At 33.7% G+C, this 24,116-nt stretch overlaps 2 protein-coding genes across 2 annotated transcripts; both read right to left on the bottom strand.

The window, feature by feature from the left end:
* Window positions 1-5,066: 5,066 nt before the first annotated feature.
* On the bottom strand, window positions 5,067-13,455 carry LOC147394484 (GDSL esterase/lipase 6-like). The gene is made up of 4 exons (XM_086453393.1): window positions 13,191-13,455; window positions 11,471-11,616; window positions 6,344-6,806; window positions 5,067-5,489 (listed from the first exon to the last, which is right to left on the bottom strand). Exons 1-4 carry the CDS (start codon window positions 13,423-13,425, stop codon window positions 5,251-5,253), a joined length of 1,083 nt encoding a protein of 360 aa, XP_086309519.1. The 5' UTR covers window positions 13,426-13,455; the 3' UTR covers window positions 5,067-5,250.
* Window positions 13,456-15,638: 2,183 nt separating this feature from the next.
* LOC147394483 (protein DA1-related 1-like) lies at window positions 15,639-21,362 on the bottom strand. Its single transcript, XM_086453394.1, has 4 exons — window positions 19,541-21,362; window positions 16,262-16,296; window positions 16,044-16,159; window positions 15,639-15,945 (listed from the first exon to the last, which is right to left on the bottom strand). The coding sequence occupies exons 1-4, from the start codon at window positions 19,647-19,649 to the stop codon at window positions 15,873-15,875; spliced, it is 333 nt and encodes a 110-aa protein (XP_086309520.1). The 5' UTR covers window positions 19,650-21,362; the 3' UTR covers window positions 15,639-15,872.
* Between the last annotated feature and the right edge of the window lie 2,754 nt (window positions 21,363-24,116).

Raw genomic sequence — 24,116 nt, 5'->3', positions numbered from 1 at the left:
AATGGGCTGATTTTTGGTGAGGATGATCTCCTCACCTTGGTGAGGATGATCTCTATGGTGAGGAGATCATCATCACCAAAAATCAACCCATTCCAAAATTTCTAACCCCATCAAAAATGGTTTACAAAAAATGAACGGTCCACGATTTTTCAACCTGTAAACATCGGGCTAGAAGTTTTGGAATGGGCTGATTTTTCGTGAGGATGATCTCCTCACCGTAGAGATCATTCTCACAAAAAATCAGCCCATTCCAAAACTTCTAACCCATGTAGGACAAAAATCATTGGCTAAAATGTTGGCCCAAATGTTTGGTGCCGAACGGGACCCACCTATATATATATATATATATATATATAGGTGGGTGGGTCCCGTTCGGCACCAAACATTTGGGCCAACGATTTTTGTCCTACATGGGTTAGAAGTTTTGGAATGGGCTGATTTTTGGTGAGGATGATCTCTCTCTCTCTCTCTCTCTATATATATATATATATATATATGGTTCAGGTTCAAACGACAACCATTTCAACACATATATAGACAACGTGTTTTGTCTTATATGGGCAAAAATGGTTGGAATGGGCTGATTTTTTGTGAGGATGATCTCTGTGGTGAGGAGATCATCTTTGCCAAAAATCAGCTCATTATGAAACTTCTAGACCGTCCAATTTTTGTTGAAAAATTATAGACCGTCCAATTTTTGTAAATCAATTTTGATGGGGTTACAAGTTTTGGAATGTGATGATTTTTTGCCAGGATGATCCCCTCATCACAGAGATCATCCTCACAAAAAATCAGCCCATTCCAAAAAATTTTGCCTATATAAGACAAACACATTGTCTATATGTGTGTCGCAATGTGTGTCGCAGGAACCCGACCCTATATATATATATATGGGAAATGTTTAGCAACAAACATTTTGACAAACATTTTGGCAAAACATGAGTTAGAGGTTTTGGAATGGGCTGATTTTTGGTGAGGATGATCACTACGGTGAGGAGATCATCATCACCAAAAATCAGCCCATTCCAAAACTTCTAACCCCGTCAAAAATGGTTTACAAAAAATGGACAGTCTACAATTTTTTAACTTGTAAACTGGGGCTAGAAGTTTTGGAATGGGCTGATTTTTGGTGAGGATGATCTTCTCACCGTAGAGATCATCCTCACCAAAAATCAGCCAATTCCGAAACCTCTAACCCATGTTTTGAAAAATGTTTTGCCAAAATGTTTGTCAAAATGTTTGTTGCTGAACGGGACCCTATATATATATATATGGGTCCCGTTCGCCACCCTTAGTTTTACCACACACTTTAACAAACGCGCTTTGTCTTACATGGGTTAGAAGTTTCGGAATGAGCTGATTTTTGGTGAGGATGATCTCTATGGTGAGGAGATCATCCTCACCAAAAATCAGCTCATTCCAAAACTTCTAACCCCATCAAAATTGATTTACAAAAAATGGACGGTCCACGATTTTTCAACGTGTAAACATGGGGCTAAACATTTCGGAATGGGCTGATTTTTGGGGAGGATGATCTTCTAATCATAGAGATCATCCTCACCAAAAATCAGCTCATTCCAAAACTTCTAACCCATGTAGGACAAAAAACGTTTGTTAAAGTGTGTGGTAAAACTTAGGGTGCTGAACATTTCCCTATATATATATATATATATATATGGGTCCCGTTCAGCACCAAACATTTGGGCCAACATTTTAGCCAACCATTTTTGTCCTACATGGGTTAGAAGTTTTGGAATAGGCTGATTTTTGGTGAGGATGATCTCTATGGTGAGGAGATCATCCTCACCAAAAATCAGCCCATTCCAAAACTTCTAGCCCAATGTTTACAAGTTGAAAAATCGTGGACCGTCCATTTTTTGTAAACCATTTTTGAAGGGGTTAGAATGTAGAAATCATCCTCACCAAAAATAAGCCAATTCCAAAACTTCTAACCCATGTTTTGCCAAAATGTTTGGTGCTGAACATTTCCCATATATATATATATATATATATATATGGGTAAGGTTCAAGGGCCATATGAGAAAACATATGAGAAAACTTTCAACGGTAAATAAAATTTTAAAATATGGGTTAGAAATTTTGGATTGAGCTGATTTTTTGTGAGGATGATCTCTATGATGGAAAGATCATCCAAAAAAAAAAAAATCAGCCCAATCTGGAACTTCTAACCCCATTAAAAGTGATTTAGAATGTGGACCGTCGATTTTTTTACCAATTTTTATCACAAATTTGTAAATCACTTTTGATGGATTTAGAAGTTTCTGATTGAGCTGATTTTTTGTGAGGATGATCTTCTCATCATAGTGACCATCCTTGCAAAAAATCAGCTCAATCCAAAACCTCTAACCCTTACTTTGAAAAACGAAAGTTTTCTCATATGTTTTCTCATATGACCCTTGAACCTGACCCATATATATATATTGAACCTGACCCTATATATATATATGGGTCAGATTCAAGGGCCATATGAGAAAACATATGTAAAAACTTTCGTTTTTAATAAAATTTTAAAATATGGGTTAGAAATTTTGGATTGAGCTGATTTTTTGTAAGGATGATCTCTATGATGGGAAGATCATCCAAAAAAAAAAAAAAATCAACCCAATCTGAAACTTCTAACCCCATTAAAAGTGATTTAGAATGTGGATCGTCAATTTTTTACTAATTTTTATCACTAATTTGTTATCAGTTTTGATGGATTTAGAAGTTTCTGATTGAGCTGATTTTTTGTGAGGATGATCTTTTCATCATAGTGACCATCCTTGCAAAAAATCAGCTCAATTCAAAACCTCTAACTCTTATTTTGAAAAACGAAAGTTTTTTCATATGTTTTCTCATATGGCCCTTGAACTGCCCCCTATATATATATATATATACACAGAGCGATATTTAGCCTGTTGTACATAAAGCACTTTTCATATATCATAAAGTGAATTTTCATATAGAGATTTTTATATTTCAACACAGCAATATCTTGTATTCCAACATCAAGCGATTTTTCATGTATCAACAACATTGAAAATGTCAAGAACCTCAAAATGCTTCTTGGGCATGGAGAGGAATATTTATGGGAAGAGATTTCTTTCTAAAGCATTCTCAAATTTTTATTGGGAATGGTGAGAAAACATTAATGTGGTTGGATCCTTGGATAGAAGGTAAAAGCTTGGTAGCTAGATTTGGAAACAAAATTATAAATCAATTGCAAAGTCACAAAAATGATTAAGTTAGTGATTTTGTGGATGGAATGGGATGGAAATTTTTTTGTCCAAAATCTTCAAGAATGCAAGAAGTGGTTGAATTAGTTATTGTTCAGAAAACTCTAAAGATCATTATGGAGGGTAAAATTATCAGGGGTCTAACAACAAATGGTCACTTTACTTCTAAAGGTGCTTATTAAGTAAGGCTTGGTGGAAGATTGAGGATGAATTTGGTGGATGTGTTTCGGAGTAAACCATTGGTTCCAAGGTTTTCATTTGTATCATGGCTTGTCGCTAATAGAAAATTTTTCACGATTGATAATCTTTAGCGGAGAGGATTAATTTTGGTCTCACAATGTAGTTTATGCCTTAATGTCCTTGAAACTATTGACAATGTTTTCCTCGAGTGCCCTTACAAAAGCTGGATTTGGGGTCATTATTTGAGAAGGTTCGGGATAACATGCATGAACGTGGGAAATTTTAAAGGCAAACCGCAATAAATCCAAGGTATTAAATTCCCAAGTTTTGTTATCTTTAAAGTGTTAAGATTCAGTTTCAATGCTACAGTTTATCTTATATGGAGAGAACGAAATAGACCAATATTTTGAGGGAACGTCGTTTGGGAAAGCCTCGGACTTGTTGCAAAGTGGAAGATAATGTTCACAAATTATTTGATGGTTATGAAATAGATGATGATCCGACGACTGGGGTTGGTACATTGTTTTTTTTAGAAATAGAATTGCAAGTGTGAAATACGTTCTCCTCAAGTTGCCCGATGGAGGGAGTTATAAAAGTGAATACAGATGGTTCTTTTTCAGTAGTTGGAGGAAGCCTTGGATTTATTGGAAGGGACATAGTGTTTGCAGGATATATAGGAAAAAATTAAGGAAGTGGATATTATTTTAATTGAACTAAATACAATTTTAGAGGCTCTAAAATTTCCAAGTTTGAAAAACTATCCTCCAGTAATTATTTCATCAGATTCACTTTACTCAATAAGGTCAATAAAGAATGAGTCTGTGATTTCGTGGAAATACCTAGAGATAGTCAAGGAAATTCAAAATGTTACTTCAAATTTTCTGACGTGTGATTTTGAATTCTACTAGAAGGAAACTTAGCTAAATTGAGTTCCTACGGTTATAGGTTTTTTTTTGTTTTGTAACTGAGGAGTCTTCTAGTGTTCCACATGAGTTAACGAGAATTTTATTATTAGGGAGGGCCCTTCAACCCCACCTTATAAAAAAAGGCAAATTTATCAAAACATGCATCACATTTCGACTATTTATCAAAATAGTAAATTGTAGCAATTAATTTCGAAAATGGTAATTTACCATTTTCAAAAATAATTTTTTTTTACCAAATTGGTAAAAACAGTAATAAAAAAAAATTATTCCAAAAATACCCATTTTTATTTTTTGACTGAAATTACGAAAAAAATCCTCTCCTCTTTCATATTTTTGTTTTGGTGTCGTTTGTATTGAGTTTTCCATCGAACAAGTAAGAGAGTGAATCCAAAGATTTACTTGGATTTTGAGTATTGCGAAGGTTATAATTGTAAATGCATATGTAAAATAAAAAATGGTATTTTCGATAGAAAAAAAATTAACATTTTACGTAAAAAATATTAATTCCGAAAATGGTAAATTTACTGTTTTTGGAATTAATTGCTACGTTTACCCTTTTGATCAATTTCTTTAGAAAAAAAAATAATAAATAAATAAAAAATAATGTCCAAAGACATATCAAACACACTAACAAGTTGCTGTGACATCTCTTCCATGCATGTCACCGATATCTAGTAGTACCAGAAACTGAAATTCACATAAAATATTTATCTAGACAAAACCATCATAAATGAATATTTTAATTTCTCAAGAGAAGGTTTGACCGATGAACTATTATTTGTGCAAAAGAGAAAAAGAAGTAAGCAATACCATTACTTAGGCAACAAACATAATTATCACAGCTAAACAGGCTATTAGTAGTTGATGAATCCATTGGTAGCATTTCCTCTAGATTAAGAGTTTAAAACTCAAGAACCAAAACTTGTAATGTTTGATAGAGTCTTCAAATTAAGAGGCCTAATTCGTGGTCGCTTACCGCTCCATAAAGCTTTAGATATAAGCTTGTAAGAATGCTCAGAGGGATGGAAATAATCCCAAAACAGGTACTCAGTAGGGTTCTCACACTTCTTATAGTCCTCTGTCCCACATTGCACTAATCCTCTAAGACTTCCTTCACCACAACAAGCATCAAATGTGTTGGAGAAACCTGTGCATTAAACATGAATCAATACGCTCTCATTAGATTCAACAATTTCTCAGATTAAACTATGCTTAAAAAAAACTCATTTATTCCAACCAAACTCTGATAAGTTGAATTTTGAGCGAATTCGGTACTGAAAATATTTATAATTTTGATTTTTAGTGCAAAAACACGGAGGTGTATTCAATGATAATTTTGTAAACATCAAATAAAAGCAAAATCTCAGAATATTGTTATTTATAGATTTGTTATTGTATAATAATAAAGACACTCCTTTTTCTTTTTTTTTTTTCTAAAGCAACCTTCACTTTTGATAACTACCACCCTTTCATACCAGCACCAACAACAACAACAAAAAATACTCATTATTACTTTATTTTACTAAAAGGCCAGATAAAAATAATAAAATACCTTTTAATTTAAAAATAAAAAATAAAATATCCATTATCGTGGATGCTATATATAATGTCCCATGAGATCTCTTGGACCCTAGACTTATTTTTTCTTATTTTTATTTCATTCTTGAAAACCAATCCCTTACAAATTTCTAGTGGGAGTTCCTATAGTACCCAGTTGGACGGTTGAGAGAGCTTCACGGTTAGAAAAAAAATAAAAAATTACATCAGCTTTTAAGATTTATGATCTACCTCAGATTAGACAGAAAAACAAATTAATAGTTTTGGACTTGAATAGCGATCTAGTACAGTGTCCAGTTCCTATCTATAGGTATGGTGTCTATGTGCCACATTTTGATTGATAAATAAACATAATGCACTGCTTGCACGGCTTATTGGATCCTGATTATATTGAATTAGCTGTGGGTAGCATTTAAATAAGTTAGTGTCGAGAATATATAATACCGTAATGTTGGGGAATCGCTCGAAATAGTTGAACAAGTTCGTATAGGGCGCCATAAACACCAACTGCGCCTGGATACTTGGCGGGAAATTGTTTGAGTACCAAATTTTCTAGACCCATGTTGTATTTCTTAACCATCTTGTTCATCTTTTCGTAGCACCGATCGATCCTTGTTCCTGGTAAGTTCATTCTTGCTGGAACACAACCCACTGGTCCCAAGGAAAAGATGGCAATTCGACGCGCACCCACTTTGTAAATCCCATCCATCCACCTCTCAACTTGGCCCAACATTGCTTGCACAAACTGGTCAGGGTCCATTGTTTGGGTGTATATGAAGTAGTTGAAGATATCATTGGATCCCGACTCAAAAAAGAAGAGTGATTGATGGACTAGTTTCTCCACCATTTGGTTTTGCTTCACCAAGTTCTGGAATTTTTGTAGCTGTTCCTGGATTGACATCACTCCCTGTTTGTGTCACACAAGATCAAAGAGTGTTCAGTGAGTAGGACCCACTTTTGAAAGGATTGTAGCTATCACTTGCTCCAATGTAAAGCATGGTCTGTGCTATCAAGTTAGGCATGAGATCTAAGTCATTAATCAAATAATTAATTAATCAGTTTGGTGACCGAGAAATGGAATCCCAAAATAGCTTCATTGCATTATTGTATCCTTCCTATTTTGCCTAATTCACAAGTTCCATTGATCTTAGTATGGAATTAGGTTAAGCTAAGGTTAAAGAAGGATTAGTATCAGAATAATAGTCTAGTGATTTTAAAATTGACATCGATTCACACTTTGTTGATGTGGAGGTCCTCACAAAACCATAAATAATTTTCATCAAGATGCGAGTGAAAAGCATCTATGGTTCCATGCACATCTCCATGTCAACAAAGTGTGAATCGATATCAATTTTAATGTCACTCAAGAATGATTCTTATTATTATCTTTTCTATTAGTAATTGGAGCTCTAAGGCACCCCACCCTTCCATTAAAAAAAGAACCAAGCTACAAACAAGTAAAATCACAAATCAAATCATCAAGCAATATGAAAATAAGATCTTGCGGCAAGAGGAGAAGATTTAGAGCCATAATGTTCTGAAGCGCAATGCCCTGTCTAGCCAAAAAATCCGTTGCCTTATTTGTTGCCAAGAGAATTCAAATTTTCACTTACTTTATTTTTGCGTCATCTTTGTTGGGACTTATCCTAAAAAACATTCTTTAATATCCTTGTTATTTCTTTACCAATACACCCCTATTTAGTAATGATTAAGGATGATAAGCCATTTTTATTTTTATTTTTTAGCCACTAAGTGAGATGCCCAAGATCAAAGGAACTTGGGGAAGAATAGACAAGGAATCTATGAAATCGCGAAGGGAAAGCTTGATGAGACTTATCTACTCAGATAAGTATGACGCAAGGGGATTTGTAGACTTTATTATTTCTATGGGGCTACCTATGGGGAATCATATATGAATCTTCTCTATCAAACATTAGCCGAAATCATTCCAAATATCATTGTCTTATGAATCACCTAATTACCCAAAACTCATCTATTACCTTATCTCCAAGTATGATAGTTGCAGAACAAAAAGTCACGCAAATAATAGCTCAATCTAGGCTTTTCAAATATAAATTTCCTATAAAGGTAGGTTCTTCAATCGCCAAAAAATTTCTTGCCTTGGTTAATATTGAATTTATTTAAAACTTTTATCCATAACCAATAATTAGAGTAACTGTAGGAGATTTTTCTGATCTCCCACTCCTCAAGATCTGTGTTGTAATTAATTATTTACATTGGTCGTCTTCTCCAATGATCCTTCTTTTTTCGATCATCTTCTCTGTTAGTCTTCATCAAAAAGCCTCTGACGATCAAGTAAGTGCTTGATAAAATGCCGAGAAAAGTGAAGAAGAAAATTAAGGCTAGTGTATTCTTGTGTGGGTTTTGCCTTGGGACTTGAGTGTGAGAAGTATCTCTATTTATAAAGTAATCTCATTTTGATGGAGCAATAAACTCATTTCTAACCACTCTCCATGTTAGCTTGCATTTTTTTCTTTAAAGACCTAAGATGCATTAATGATTTTAAATACCATCTTCTCATGGTTCTTCTAACTTAAAAGAGTGGTTATTATTGTGTAACTGTTCAAACTCGATAAATGTTCAGTTTTCCGAGTTGACTCAATGAATTTACGTATCAATAATTTCTTCAAATGTAATTTATGTCGGGTTCTTAGCAATTAGTTTAGTAGTAGCACCTCATTTATCTTGTTGCTACTTGAGTAGCATAATTATGTTGCTACTTGGGTAGTTTATTTGTTTTCTAATTGGGTAGCATAATAACAATACCTTGGTTATCATGTTCCTACTCAAGTAACATCACTTGACATGGTGATTGAATTGGTAATAGCACCTTTTGTGATGCGTTGCTACTTGGGTAGCTTGATATATTTTAATATGTCACTCTTTGTGTGGCAAACTAATAAAAATTCCATGTTGAGATAGCTTAGCGGTAATAAAAGAAGAATGTTGAGATAGCTAAGTTCAAGGGAGGGAGAAGAAGAAGATTGTGAAACCCAATGAGCCCAGCCATATATATTGAAGAGGAGGAAGGGTGTTGGCTATCTGCAACCACTTATCAAGGAGATAGGGGGTTTGACTACTTCAAGTACGCCAAACCTCCTATCTTGGAGAAGAAGATGGTCGACTACTTCAAAGGGGCCGATCCTCCTATATTAGAGAGGGAGACGGTCATCTATTTCAAAGTGTCCGAGTATGAGAGGAAGAAGAAGATGATATGAACATGGGGTTAAGCCTCCTATCTTTGGGATGGGGAGCGGTCAACTACTTCGAATGGGCCGAGTCACCTATCTCTTAGATAGGAAAGTCATCTGCTTCAAATGAACCTCCTAATACTTGGATAGGGAGTCGACTCCTTCTTTTTCAGATGGGTTTGGTTTGGATCGACCTGAATTGAGTTGTTTTTGGGTCAAATCTTCTTAGGATCTCAAAGTAATTTTCTCCAACTATAGGATTACTTTGTTAATCCTGATGAATGTTAAATTTTGGTTTGTAGAATGTCCCTTATTAAGACCTTGGATCTTATGAGACCCAAGGTTGTAAAAATAACTCTCATTTTTTCGGGTACAAATGGTAAATTTAGCACTTTGTTGACCTTTCTAAGTTGAAGGTTGTTTCCACGCAACTCTTTTGAGACGAAGTTTGAATCGTTGATCATAAACTTCTCGTCAACTTCTTTAGTTGGGAGTTTCCCCCATGTAACTCGATTAATATAGTGCATCGATTCTTAGTTGTAGTCTTAGCATTATGCTGACTCTTAGAGTAGAAGGTGCCCCCATACAACTTGGTTAAGAGTGGAATTCGAATTCTTGGTTAAGGTGCCCCCAAATTATTTCAAGAATAATTTACCAAAACGGTACAGTTTTCAAATTAATTACCAAAATGGTAAATTATAGCAATTAATCCCGAAAACGGTAATTTTACCATTTTCAGAATTAATATTTTTTTATCAAAGTAGTAAAACACAGTCAAATGAAATTTTTTTTTACCGAAAATACCATTTTTGTTTTACATATGTATTTACCATTTTAACCTTAAAAATAAATTAAAATCCAACTAAATCTTTCTCTTCTTTTTAATCTTCCCAATTCTAAATAGAAATATGAAAGAAAAGAGAATTTTTTTCGTAATTTTAGTCAAAAAATAAAAAAAGATATTTTTGATAAAAAAAAATTTACATTTTATTATTTTTACCATTTTGGTAAAAAATATTAATTTCGAAAATGGTAAAATTACCGTTTTCAGAATTAATTGCTATAGTTTACCATTTTGGTAAATAATCAAAATGTGGTGCATGTTTTGGTAAATTTGCCTTATTTCAAAGGAGGGAATAATATAATTCCATCCTTTGAGTAATCTATTATAAACTCCCACTTGACAAGCCAACTTATGAATCAACACTTACGAGTTATGACACTTTTGTCACACTAATTGGATATCCATCTAATCATGGTTTCATCCGTTCCAAGTAGATTTGTTAATAAAATTGGTTGGGTGAAGGATGCATTGATTTTCTAAATGTCATCTTTTATGAAAAGAAAACAAGTTAGGAAAAAGGTACTTATTTTAAAATTTTGAGTCTTGCTACTTGTGCCCACCATATATGTTCCCGGCACCCATTTACTTATTTCACATTACGCCCACTTGCAATAATTCTTAAAAGTCATTAAATGAGTTTCAGAAGGTTCAAAATCAATTTTTTTTAGTTGATTTGGTAGGTGCCTATGTATGTACTGAAATACCAAATACAAAGATTTACATAAGAAAATAATATTTGGTAGTTATCTCTCGAACGGATTCTACAAATGCATATTGAATAGAACTTTCTCATGTAAATCTCTAGTTTGGTATACCACCAAACCTTACAATAAAGATTCAGTATTGGCATACCCTCGTTCAACTTTGTTAGATGCAAAGAAGAAGAATGATAAGAGAGAAGAGAGAGAGAGAAGATGGTTAGGATTTTATTCGGTAGAATATGGAGAAGATGTGGGTGTTTAGAGTAATATGCTAAGGTTATAAGTGTAATTTCAATTTTTTTTAAAGATTCCATTTTCAAAAGCTATCGATTCATATACCCTTTTATCATGTAAAATGGCCTAGACTGTGGACATGTAGCTTCAATTGCAAATGTCAAATGTGATGTTCCTATAGAGGAAGGGAGACAAAATTCAGTATAAAGATTCCATTATATATATATTTAACGAGTCATGATAATCTGACTCACTTTTTTCATACTCACTTTGATTTTGACTCTCCCTTCACACCACCATACATCCTTTGCTTTGGGATATATTTTGTACAGTGACATTAAGGGAGAGTAAAAGTGAGTATATAAAAAAGGAGTCCGATTATCAGGACTCTTGTTTAGCGGAGATTTGATGTTAAAAAAAAGGTTCTCACCGTCAAATTATACTTTGTTTAGCCCAAGTTTAATTTCCTACGAGTTGTGGTGCTTTGAATCACTCACATTTTATGAATTATATTATTACCCCATTCTAAAGTATCAGCAGCCAAAGTAGTAACTATAACGTGAGAGGAAAATTGGTTTACCATTTCGTTATTAGTTTCGTTCAATACACCACTCCCAGCACTCGCAAAGTTCAAGCCATTTGATGGATAATCCTTGCGACTCCCATTTACAATCTCCAACTCAGCCTCGAGATATGGCTTTTGCAAATCGATGCCAAGGAATTGGGCTGCATTGGCTCAATTTACATAAACATCCTCAATGAACGATTTAACAAATAAATAAATAAAAGTTAAAAAATGTAAACCAAACGAGCACTATTTTAAAAAGGTGATGATTTTTAATTGATTCGGCAACTTGAAGGTCATCTACCAAGTTTTTCATAATGAATCAATCGCCTTAGTAACTCAATCAGAAATCGAAGAATGCGCAGTTCAAATCAAAATTTGAAAGATCATGAATGACCCTACATTTACATTAAACTTTATTAATATCAAAGTTATTTTCGTCAAAAGCTATAAAATTACAATCACATGACGGTGTTAGGACCTTAGTTATTTTCTAAAATTACAAAATCATCCATTTATTGTCTTATTAAAACTTTAGTTAATATTTTATTTTAAGTTGCAAAGAGATCCTGACGATATAAACTTACAATTCCACGTTCCATGTAATTAATTTTCTAAAATACAAAAAGGTCCTTTTATTATTTACTTATAAATCAAAAATGATCTTTAGAGCATAAAATTACAATCCCACGACCCCAATAAAATGGTTAGTTTATTTTCTAAACTTTTAGAAAACTCCCATTACAAAAAGGCCTCTATGATATACTGAATGATAAAATAAGATAATCTGTTCGAAAACCTTGACGTAATTATAAAAGTATTTAGTCATATATTACTATTAACTTTTGTATAACATGTGTGCTTGCACATGCCACCTACTAGCATACATGTCATGTCAAATCGATGTTTTGGTGAAAGTATAAGAATAATTCGCTTGGTTTGAGGTTAGATAAAGTATTCCTAAATGAAAATTATCACTTTCAATCAATGAGTGTTGGGTGTGTTGACCAGTGCTTGCCTCCAAAACGGTAGAGGTCTTGAGATCAAGCTCCCTCGTTGGCCACTAAAAGGAATTTATCCCAACTTACCTTATATGAGTGATTTTTAGTACGAGTGCAACCTCGTTTGATTTGGAGCCAAATTACAACCGAATGAACATAGGCTAGTTAATTCCACTAAATATATAAGAATTAGAACTAAACCGAAATGCACATCAAACCAAACTAAGGTAATTCGTCAAATTCAACAGATCTTAGTATCAAATTTACCCCTTTTTCATGTAGAGTAGGGTTGCCAATATCCTATAAACCTACTTGGAAGCAAAATATTATTAAGGATAATAAATAAATAAATAATGAAGATGTAATACACAAGCCTTGAACCAATAATTGAATCGAATTGATCAGTTCTCCATCTTGTTAACCTAGAATCAAACAGCAACTTGTTTCAAAATCAAACCAAACCAATCCAAAGTCACCGATTTGGTTCAGTTCTCGATTTGAACCTGACCAAGTTGAGCCCCTAGTTTGTAGGGTATTACATATACCCGAGGGATTTAGGAGATATATATTATGTTCTATAAGGCCATTTGCCTAGCACCTACTAGTTGGGCCCACGGGTCAGAGCAACCGCACATCAATTTTATTTTTTTTAATAAATAAAATCACTTCCATCATCCTCAAAATCATAGAGCAAATTGAAATAATTACAGAAAATAAATGAATAGATGACTCACAAATAAAGTCTACGACGATTCTCCCATTGGTGAATCTTCCTGTGGGGTAGTGGAAGAAATTATGTCCGTATGGTGGAAAATCAGCCTGGACGGTGCAGTTCTTGTTGAAATGGTTGTTTCCAGCGTCGAAGATTGAATCTCCAAAAGTGAAAATTGCGGGAACATTGTACGATGATACTGAAACAAAGAAGAAGAAGAAGAAGAGAAGAGCAAGTATGAGTAACATCTTCTCCATCTGTACTCCTTCAAATGTTTGTGTATCAGAAATGGCATTTTATAATGTGAAGATGCATACAAAGAGATAGAGAGAGGCCAAGACAAAATAGAACAGAACTCACGATTAAAATGCATGAATGGGTGTTTTATTTGCAAAGTGGAAATGTTTTCTTGGATACCTTTGTTTTTTCTTGTGGGTAGATAGTGTACAACATTGTTGGACAACAATTATCCAACAAATACTTAAGATGGGAATAAATATTCTAACTGATCCCTATGAAATCCATGTCTGGCTCATCATATCTCTCCAACACTAATGACCATCTTGGTAGAAAATTAAAACCATTTCCCAAATATAAAGCATTAGACACCCAAGTGCAATTCACCGACACACTGTAATCCGCATACTAAAATTCTAAAGAAAAACAGTTTCCTTACTTAGTATGATTTTAACTTGAGCTCAAATGGATTAATACATTGGCAATCTAGCACCACAGCCCTCTTGAATTTAGTGAAAACATCAGATCCAATTAGAATAAATTCAAAAAATAATTTGTTTGGACTTGATCGAAGGTTTTGAAAATGGTTGAAAATGGATAGCAATCAAATTTCCACGGAACTCCCAAATTTAAAATTAAAATTCAAGGGTGAAAATAATACATTTTTGAGATCATGTTTTTCAAACACTACAACCAAAATGCAAATTAGGAATAGTTTGTAACGAAAAACAAAAAATTGTATTCTTTCTAAATACACACTTAAATTACTCTTGGATCATTTGAATCGTTCGAATCACAAGGAGCAATATGGGTAGTCGTACACAATTTTTTTTGTTTTTGGTTAAAATACTTTTCCCTTATAGGATAATGGTGGGTGGGACTTTTGTACCATTTAGTACATGGTTGATTGAGACTGTCTAATTGATGAGCTACCTCAAAGTTTGAGGGTCATGAAAATAATACCAACAAAATGGTTCTAGTTTTCCAATTTTAAATTGATCTTGTGCTTTTATTCGGTTAAAGTTACGGGTAGTTGTTAAATATTGTCATATGTCAGATGCTTTGGATCATCTAGTAAATTTGATTTTGAGACTATGGCCCATTGACTGGAAGTTCGAGACTGATTGTATGATAGGCTAATTCATTTGCTTCCTTGATGTATATAATTTACTATGTGGAAAGAAGTTAAAACACCTTGGTCTATGATCAGGTTTTCTTTATTTACTAGAATGCCGCCTGTGTTTACTAAAACCATCAACTCAATGTCGTGTTGTCAAAACAATTTCACATCCTTTGGTGCATATTTCAGGCTCACTGAGGAAGTTTCTTCAACTCTTCGATCATGTGGTTGGTATGATGAAGTTTACAGTTCCATGCATGCCAGAAAGAGATTATGTGCAGAATCCGCAGGCAGTACTACCGGTGAAATTGAGCTAAAGTAAGTTGTTTTTTTTCCTTTAAAACTTCACAAGGAGAAATATTTTATTTCGGTGGTCTAATGTCCATTATTTCTGTTTAATTATTTTGTTTGTGTATGTGAGGATGTGGATAAGTTTTTACTGGTCTTCTTTTTTGGATGACAGGGCAAGCTGAGACATGTAGTTTAGGCTTTTCTTTAGGAAGACTTACCTAATCCAAACACCCCCCTCTTTTTGAAACTAAATTTAGTATGCTATAGGGACCATTAGAATTATGTAGTTATCCCAGAAAATCTGAGTGGCAGACTATAGCCACCAACTTAATGACCATCAATCAATCGTCATATGTGGCCAAACACTTCTTAATCTAGTACACATTTGATTGAGAAACCTAAGAAATAGATTAGTAAAATAATGCTTTTGATAGGGCTGATTTCCATCTCACCAAAGCATCAAACATTGTATAAGCTTGGCATAGAGCATTACACCAAACAATGGAGAAATAGTTTAAACAACTGGAAGCTATTCAGATCTCAGGATTTGGAATGGATAAAAACCATTCCCGATCTCAGATTTTGGAACTACTACAAACTGCTCCAAATATGTATTTATAAAACAGAACACACCACTACAAAAAAAAAATATGTTAGACATCGATTTAAAATCTGATGTCTATGAGACTGATGTCCTAAGTTTGAGACTTTAGGCATCGATTACAAACTAATATCTTAAGTGGTCATAAACCAATATCTAAAGTGTTTAAAAAAATTTAATTTAATCTTTTTTTTCTACGCACCTATTACACGCGATCAAAATAGACCCAAATAGAGAACATCGAGGTTCTCTATCACATTAATTTATACACAAAAAGAGTTACAATGGGTCATAATATACAAAATTACCCAATACTTCACCATCAATAGTCTTAACCAACCATACTTACAAATAAAAGCCCTATTACTAAGATGCTATTATCTTGATCCAGTTTTCATACAAAGAGTTGCTGAGAAGAAGCATTATAGTTGTCCACATGGCATAAGGTCTCCTATTTACGAGGGAGTACCATTAAGTCGCATATACGCATGCATCAACTCGTGAGCTAGGATCGACCCAGCTATTATTCTACATTAAGAGAAAATTTGTCGCTCAAAAGTATTTACTCAAGGACTAAAACTATATGAACTAAATATGTGAATCAAAATGTGGAATAAAAATATTACCTAGGGAGGCCATATATAACAAGAATGGTTGTCACCTCGCTATTATGGACCAACCTATTTGGTATGGTTTCCATACCACTGATTCGTTTTTCACGGGTCCCTGTCCTCCCTGAAATCTGGTATTAAGCAGCGAAAAGGAGATCAAATCACAATAGCAATAAAAGTCTGATTTGGAAAGAACATAAAATTACAAAGAACTCTACATTAGAAAACTATACCTGAAGTAGGTGGTGGTTGCGGCAGAATGAAAGCACTGAAAAAGTTGAAAAGCTCGTTACTCCTTTTGAAGGGCAGGACCAACACATATTGGAAACTATAGGGTTTCATTATCATGACAGCAATATGGGTAACTAACTAGAAACAAAGTAGACTCATGCAAATTGAGTCTTGCATCAGATTTGCGATCAGCTTGTGGCTTTGCAAGAGAACACTCGAGAAGTTGGCTTGTCAATGGCTTGTCAATGAGAATAAAATCCAACAAAAGAAATAAAACAGAAAGTCAGCGCTAACATTTATCTTTTTTGTTGCATATGCATCTGCAATTTTAAAGCTACTGTGGAAGTGTTAGATCCAGTTAGTATAATTACCACTTTGATCTTTGCTAGTCTGAAGGGGCTTGCATAGTTTTGACTCATATTGCATAACACTACCATCCAAGGAATTCATTAGAATAACCTCATCAGCTGTGATTATACATCTTATCTGTTCAAGACTGACGACAATGGCCATATCCCGGCCTAATATTGTAAAAGGAATAATGAACATAGGATCTAAAAGCCGAAGATCTCTGGGAGGTAGGGAAAAATGTCTCATTAGACTGACAACACATTATGTTGGTAGAAGAAGAACAAGAACATCTAGGGCTAGTAACGGTAACTTGGTATAATACACACATGTTAGAGTTGAAGTATCATCAGAGTTCAGACTAGGGTATAAATATGGTTTGTAATAAAACTAAATGTTCAATGCAGGAACACATGAAACATAGACACCTTTAATATGTGCTTTTGTCCATATAGATTGAAGGATTCTGGCTTGTTGTTGGATGGTTCTAATGATAAGCATGTGAAAATGCATGACGTTGTACGGGATGTGGCCATACAAATCTCAAAGGATGATGGACATGGATTTCTAGTAAAAGTTGGATTAGGATTGGTAGAGTGGCCAGAGTGTGACAACATTGACAAATATAAAAGGATTTCACTGATGTGCAATAACATTAGGGAGCACCCTGTAAAACTAAAATGTCTCAATCTCCGAACTCTTTTATTACAACGAAATGGATATTTAGAAAATATCTCAGACAATTTATTCAAAGAGATGTCCTCTCTTCGAGTTTTGGATTTAAGCGAAACTGGCATTGAGTCACTGCCATCGTCAATGGCGTGCCTAACAAACCTTAGGACACTGTTTGGAAGGGTGTCCTTTACGAGATGTATCTTGACTTGGAGGACTGAAAAAACTCGAAATACTTCGCCTAGAACATTGCCCTATCCCTGAGCTTCCAAATGAAATATGTGAACTGACTAATTTGAGATTATTGGATCTGAGCCATACACATTATTTAAAAAGGATACCATCAGGAGTGATATCAAAGTTTTCTCATGTAGAAATATTGGACATGAAGTATAGCTTTTCTAGATGGGATGTTGAAGAAAATGGAAGTGGACCATTAGCTAGATGTATGAAGATAGCATCGTTTGACAGCTCTAGAAGTAGAGTTCAAAAATGACAAATGTTTATTTCCGGACATGTCAAGCCCTTGGTAAAAATTAAATAAATTTTACATTAGAGTTGGCCAAACATCCAGAATTCATGCTCCTCGAAGCACCAGGAGAATGTTGCTTCATATGTCTAGTCCAATTTTGCAGAATTGGGTTACGATAATGTTGGGAAGAACAGAGTAGCTATTTTTAGAGGGATGCAAAGATGTCAATTGTTTGGAACAATTGGTTGTTGTTGTAGGTTTCAATTTATTGGAATATCTGAGTCTTCAATGGTGTGACCAAATGGAATGTCTTTTTAATTTTCAAAACAAGGTTCAACAGTGTGCATTTGCTAACCTAAGAGTCTTAGAAGTGTTTATGTGTAACAAATTGCGCAAACCGCTATTCTCATATGGTCTAGTGGGAAGAAAGCAAAATCTTGAAGATCTAAATGTGTGGGGTTGTAAGGAATTGCAAAAGGTTTTTCACTATGATAAACAACAAAAACATAAACATCGATGACAAGAGAAAGAAGATCAACAACAAGGAGAAGGGCGTGATTATGTCATCCTTCCCAAATTGAGGAAATTCATTTTGGATGAGCTATGCAATTTGATAAATATATGGGGTGGCGACGTAACAAATGGGTGCTTCCACAACCTTACAGGGCTATACATTTATGATTGCCACATATTGAAGAATCTCTTCACGTTGAGTTTTGCACGAGGCCTCCCACAACTTCATTCTTTACAGGTAAATGGTTGCAATGACATGAAGGAGCTGATTGGAAACAATGAGGAGGAGGAGGAGGAAGAAGAAGAGTTGGAGATATGTAAGAGTTTATTCCCCAACTTAAGGGAACTGTCATTTTGGTAAATACAATTCTCTGGCATTAGTTTTGGTATATTTTAGAGCACTTCAAAAACTGAAATGGGCCTAATGTTATGAGAAAGTTCTGTAAGAAGAACATGGTCAAAGTGTACCTCCAAAATCAGCACAAAGTCTAGATATTTTTATCATTCAAATGAAGTACTGAAGCTTATAGAAGTAGAAGCCAATTTAATGTGGGATCCTAGATAACCACCAGAGGTAGATGTTTGAAATGAATAAAGAGAATTTCACCGGCTTATCTTTATATTTTTTCTCCAAATATTCTAGATTTGGCAACACATGCATACAATTTATACCACAGTGGGTCCAAAAATCCAATAGAACCACCTTTCCCTTCAAATCCTGTGTAGAAAAAAAAAAACACAAAAAGCTTAGTATGTCACATATAACCCAATAGTACTCATGTGTTGTGGAAATTTACAAGAAATTTCTTAACCAAGGAACAATTATCTTTCAATGTTGGATATAATACTTTGTCATCATTATCCTCGAAAGGAAAATTGATATTTAAGGCAATATAGTGAAGCCCCACTAGAGACCATAGATCTCAGATACATGCGGGAAGCTCATACTTGGTCACTTCCACTACGTGATTTCATCCAGTAAGGATAATAACATAATAACTTTTAGTACATTCAACAAAGGGCTAAAATGTGCAGTATGGGTGCCATTTATGAGGATGTTGTAGTTATAAAAGAATTATAGATCTACCACATTTTATCTTCAAAACCTTGAAAGCACCAAGAGATATATGCAGGCACATGGTGAGCATTTCACAAAAGTTTAATACAAAAGAGTATCATATTTCTCCTTCCACGTTGACTATACAAGTTTAAAAATACAGGTGTAGCCATAGCAGTTCCACCAAAAAGTTGGAATAACTAAGGTTCAAAGAAGTACCTGAGAAACAACAGAGCCTATTCCTACCACTGTAAGAATTTCTGAAAATTGGTTCTTGTTGAATCCAAAAGCTGACTTCAGATAATACTGCAAAGGAAGTTATGTCCATGTCAAAACAATTTTTGGATTTCAAGTGATGTATTACTTTCTTATCTTAAGAATGGAGTACAATTTTGGATATCTGCAAGATAAGTAATCATTGACAACATTGAAATAAAAATGATCAGCCCAACTGAATTCGGCTGACATTGGGTTGACAATTTGATTGAGAATGCAAGATCAAAAGACCCAATAATAAACACACCCCGTAGATAAATTGATGTCTTTCTTAGCAAGAAACGAAAAAAAAAAAGATAATTAGAGACTAAAGAACGAAGTGATACGTACAACTATGTATGGTTTAGAATAGAAATTACTGCTAAAACATTTCTTAGCTTTGATTTCTCTTCCAAACACTAAAAACCATAGCTTGAATAAAAAATTTATTTTTATTCTTTTTCACAACCAAGATTTTGATTATAATATTTTAAATGATTGTCCTCCATAGTCAAGTTGCTTCCTACCCAAATATCCAAAGCTACTTAGCCAAGAGTACTTGATCCATCACTTATAGAGGTCTTTAACCAAGTCCAACCCTCCATGCTCCTAGTCGAAGTGTTGTTTTCCTTGTGGACTATCACACAATTCTTCTTTTTACTAGATACTTTATTTTGATATCTCATTAAGATTCAAGAACAATAAACAAATCAGTGTGAATCACACCACAAGTCTTACAAATCTCCCCTTGTTCATCACATCTTCCATAAATCGAATTCCCTTCAAACAAATCCTTGATCATTTTATTTATAATAATTTTCTCTTCAAATAATATTAAATTAATAATAATAGTTAAAAGCTATCCAGATTAAATCAAATTTTGGACGTACAATGAGGAAGTATTTTTTCAACTACACAACAATGAATTTAGATCTCAGCTCAATAATTACTGTATTAAGACGATTAATCCAAGTCAAATGCAAAAAAATTAATTTCAAAAGTTCAAATTCAGAATCAGAAATCACAAAATAAATTGAAGCGAAGCATATGATTCGAGTACATACCTGCTCCGTGTTCAACTCGGCGTGATCTATGTAAATCTAGCTCTAGGAAGAAAGATCAGAAACAATTATCTTCAAATCTCTACAACTAATCATCAAAAAATTGAAAATTCGGGAAAAATTAGGGTTTTAAATGCAAAAAAAGATCAAAATTACAGATTAGAAATTATCGGAGAGAATATCAAAATGTAAAAAAGCAATAAAACGAAAATCTAACCCGTGAGAGAGCGACATGTGCCTTCTCAGGGTTTGACAGTTGACACTGTCACACTCTGAGATTTGGGCTAAATCTCTCTAAAATGTAGAAGGTGACACTGGATCTCATCTAAATCCATTCAACAGATCTTCAAAAACATGAATTTCGAGAAACTTATAAAGAAAAATCAGAGAAACCAATAGAAACCCTAAGAGATACTGCGAAATCGGTATCAATGAAGCTGCAGAGAACAAAAGTTCTGAAACCCAAAAGAGTTTCTTACTCAAACCCATCTCGTTCAAGCTTCAGCCGCCTCCATTTCAAAAGAATTTCTTCCCTTCTCCATCTCTCTCTCTCTCTCTCTCTCTCTCTCTCTCTCTCTCTCTCTCTCTCTCTCTCTGTTAGAATTTGAAACCCCAGTAACCATCTCTCTATGTCATGGATTTCAACCAGTCAAGAACATCCCCTCGTCATCTTCTTCACTTCCCCTCATTATCCAAGAAATAGAAAAAACAGCAAACAAATAAATGGTATTTAGATACACTTAACAGCAGTCAGCAGTCAGCACAGCAGTGGCATGGTTTTAAAACTCGATGTTTCGTCTCGTCTCGTTCAGCTCCGATACCGAGTCGTATCGGACGAGTTTTCCGATACGTTTAAAACGTCTCGTGAGACAAATCAATAAATTACACTGTGACTCACAAATCTCAATCAAAAAATGACTTTGTGAGTTGGTCTCGTTCAGCTCTGATACCGAGTTAAATCGGGCGATACATCTCGGTCTCGGACGAGTTTAAAAACCACTTCATCGATAAGAGATGGTAAATTTAGAGAACTGTTATTGGCTGTTATTGGCATCCCAACTTTTACTTATTATACCCCAATTAAAAGTAAGAAAATAAGTGCGGTGAATCCCCATTTCGTTAGCTAAATATGAACGAAATTCGAAGTTCGTACGCTGTTCATTTTAATTCCCAAAACATGCATTCCTCACTTTTAATGTCTATGTACCAACGAATTTATTAATTATAAAATTGACGAATTCACTAGAAATGCATGTTCTGAAAATTATAGTGAATAATGTACCAAAATCAGAATTTGGAAATAATATATGCACGTTTTGGGAAAAAGCCCAAATAAATAAATGTTTGAGAATAAGTAAAAGTTGAGGTGCAATAGAAGTTCTCTCTCAATTTTTATTACTTTTTTTTTTTTTTTTGCTAGGTTTAATTGTAAAAAATTAGTGAAGTTATTTGACCGAATGTTGTAATTTTTTATAATGGTCAGATAATAATTTGAGCTAAACCTTTGTAATGTTTGAATGTTGTGTTTTAATGTTTAATTAGGGTGTGACAAATAATTTAAGAAATTAAGGTGAAACAAGTAAAAGTTGGGGTGCCAATAGCATCTCTTTAAATTTATAACACTATCATATCCTAATTGTGTTGAATCATGTAAATAACCCCAATAAATAAGAAATATTTCTCAAAACGTGTGTTAACTTATGTCAAAATTTCGATTCTAGTACTCTATTCATTTTAATTCTCATAACATGTTTGCCTAGTGTAATCGTCACTTTTATAATCAATGAATTTGGAGATAAATTACCAATGAGATCGCTGATATGACAATGTCGCTGATATTTTATATGTGAATCCGTTAATTATAAAAGTGACAAATTCACTAGAAAACATCTTCTAGGAATTAAAATGAAGAGTACACCATACTTGGAATTTCATCATATTCAGCACATGAAATGGAGATTCAACTAATAAATAATATAAGAGATATGCTATTGGTACCCTAAATTTTACTTGCTACACCCCAATTAATAAAGAAAATAAGTGAATGATTTAGAATAAGTAAAAGTTGGGGTGCCAATATAAATTCACTTTTTTTTTTTTGTTAGATTTTTATTTTTTGGGTTTAAGATTTTAAAAGTATACTCATATTTGTAAACAACTATTCAACAAGGGTTATAATGTTTTTTAATGTTGAGATTATAATTTGAGTTGAACCTTTGTAATGTTTGAAACGTGTGTATTAATCTTTAATTGTAGTGTGATAAATAATTTAAGAAAATAGATGTAATAAGTAAAAGTTGGGGTGCTAATAGTGGCTCTCTAATATAATGATAGTTATATTATTATCTACGACCCCTTTGATGGTTGTTTGGGTCTTCTTAAACAAGATATTATAAAATTATAATTCAAGAATTTGGTAGGTTTTTCTCTAATTTCTTGATTCAGACTTTTTTAGGTGGTCATTTTTTTTGTTGTAAATTTCCTCTTTTGTGTTTCTTTTCATGTTTTTCATTTTAGTTTTATAATTTTGATGGTGTTTTTGGATTTTCTTGACTAAAATAATTTAAAAACCTAACTTAAGTTTAATTTCGTTTTTTTTATTTTTTTTATTTTTTAATATTAAATCATATGTTTATACTTATTATTAACATATTAATACTTATATAAGATAAATAATCTTTTTTTTTATATTATTTTTAATTTCATCCAGCAAATTTTAGACAACAGGTTACCAAACAGTTTAACATCTTAACAATACAATTAGACAATATGTTACCAAATAGTATATTAAATTCAACAAGTTGCTTTGGTAACAGCAACAACAACTTTCTCTCAGTTTCAGTAACTTAATTCAGCATCAGCAACTTTACATACAGTTTTTCCAAACAGAGCATGAGAGAGAGAGAAAGAAAGATCGGGAGAAAAACTGAAACAGAGAGAAAAAATGAGAGGGTTCGGTTCGTTCCAATAGAATAAGACAGGAATTTGTACGTTTAAAATCACGATTAAAACGGCTTTAGAAGGTAAAGTGGTTTAATATCATTTTTAAATAGAAATGGCTTAATGTTGTTTTAAATGTTTGTCCCTATTTTGCAATTTTTTTGTAGTGAAAATTCGTAGAATTTTTTCCACTACAACCCTGTGGTTGGGGACCGAATCCAAAGTCAGGTAGATGTGTACGTTCCTAGACTTCGATTTCGAACCCTTATCTTGTTTTTCAAGAATAACAAGAATAATGGCTAGTTTCTTTATTGAAAATCTCGATTTTCACCCTAGAACATAAACTTAGGGCACAAGGTGAGGTCAATGACCTTAGTAAGAGTTGAAATCTTGCCAACTTAATAAGGCTAGTAAGACACAATTCGAAATATCCAAATCACTTAAATTAAAAACATCTTGGGATTATTGTTAACAGCAAATTGCCACATGGTATGATATGTGTAAGGGAAGGATATAAAAGTTATAGTACCCTTGGCCTA

This window comes from Akebia trifoliata, chromosome 9, assembly GCF_017979445.1.
Source record: "Akebia trifoliata isolate Shusen 1 chromosome 9, ASM1797944v1, whole genome shotgun sequence".
NCBI lineage: Eukaryota > Viridiplantae > Streptophyta > Magnoliopsida > Ranunculales > Lardizabalaceae > Akebia > Akebia trifoliata.
Note: the sequence above shows the minus strand (reverse complement) of the source record. Positions and strands in the feature narration are given on the sequence as shown.

Bases quoted from the DNA above. Each gene is read 5' to 3' on its own strand.
- LOC147394484 (XM_086453393.1), bottom strand. From the start codon at position 13,425: ATGGAGAAGATGTTACTCATACTTGCTCTTCTCTTCTTCTTCTTCTTC. The intron at 11,617-13,190 runs GTGAGTCATCTA...GAGCCAATGCAG, and splicing joins AATCGTCGTAGACTTTATTT to CCCAATTCCTTGGCATCGAT. The intron at 5,490-6,343 runs GTATTATATATT...TTTAATGCACAG, and splicing joins AGCGATTCCCCAACATTACG to GTTTCTCCAACACATTTGAT.
- LOC147394483 (XM_086453394.1), bottom strand. From the start codon at position 19,649: ATGGACATAACTTCCTTTGCAGTATTATCTGAAGTCAGCTTTTGGATT. The intron at 16,297-19,540 runs GTACTTCTTTGA...CAACTTTTTCAG, and splicing joins TAGGCTCTGTTGTTTCTCAG to TGCTTTCATTCTGCCGCAAC. The intron at 15,946-16,043 runs GTAATATTTTTA...CTCTTAATGTAG, and splicing joins GTTATATATGGCCTCCCTAG to AATAATAGCTGGGTCGATCC.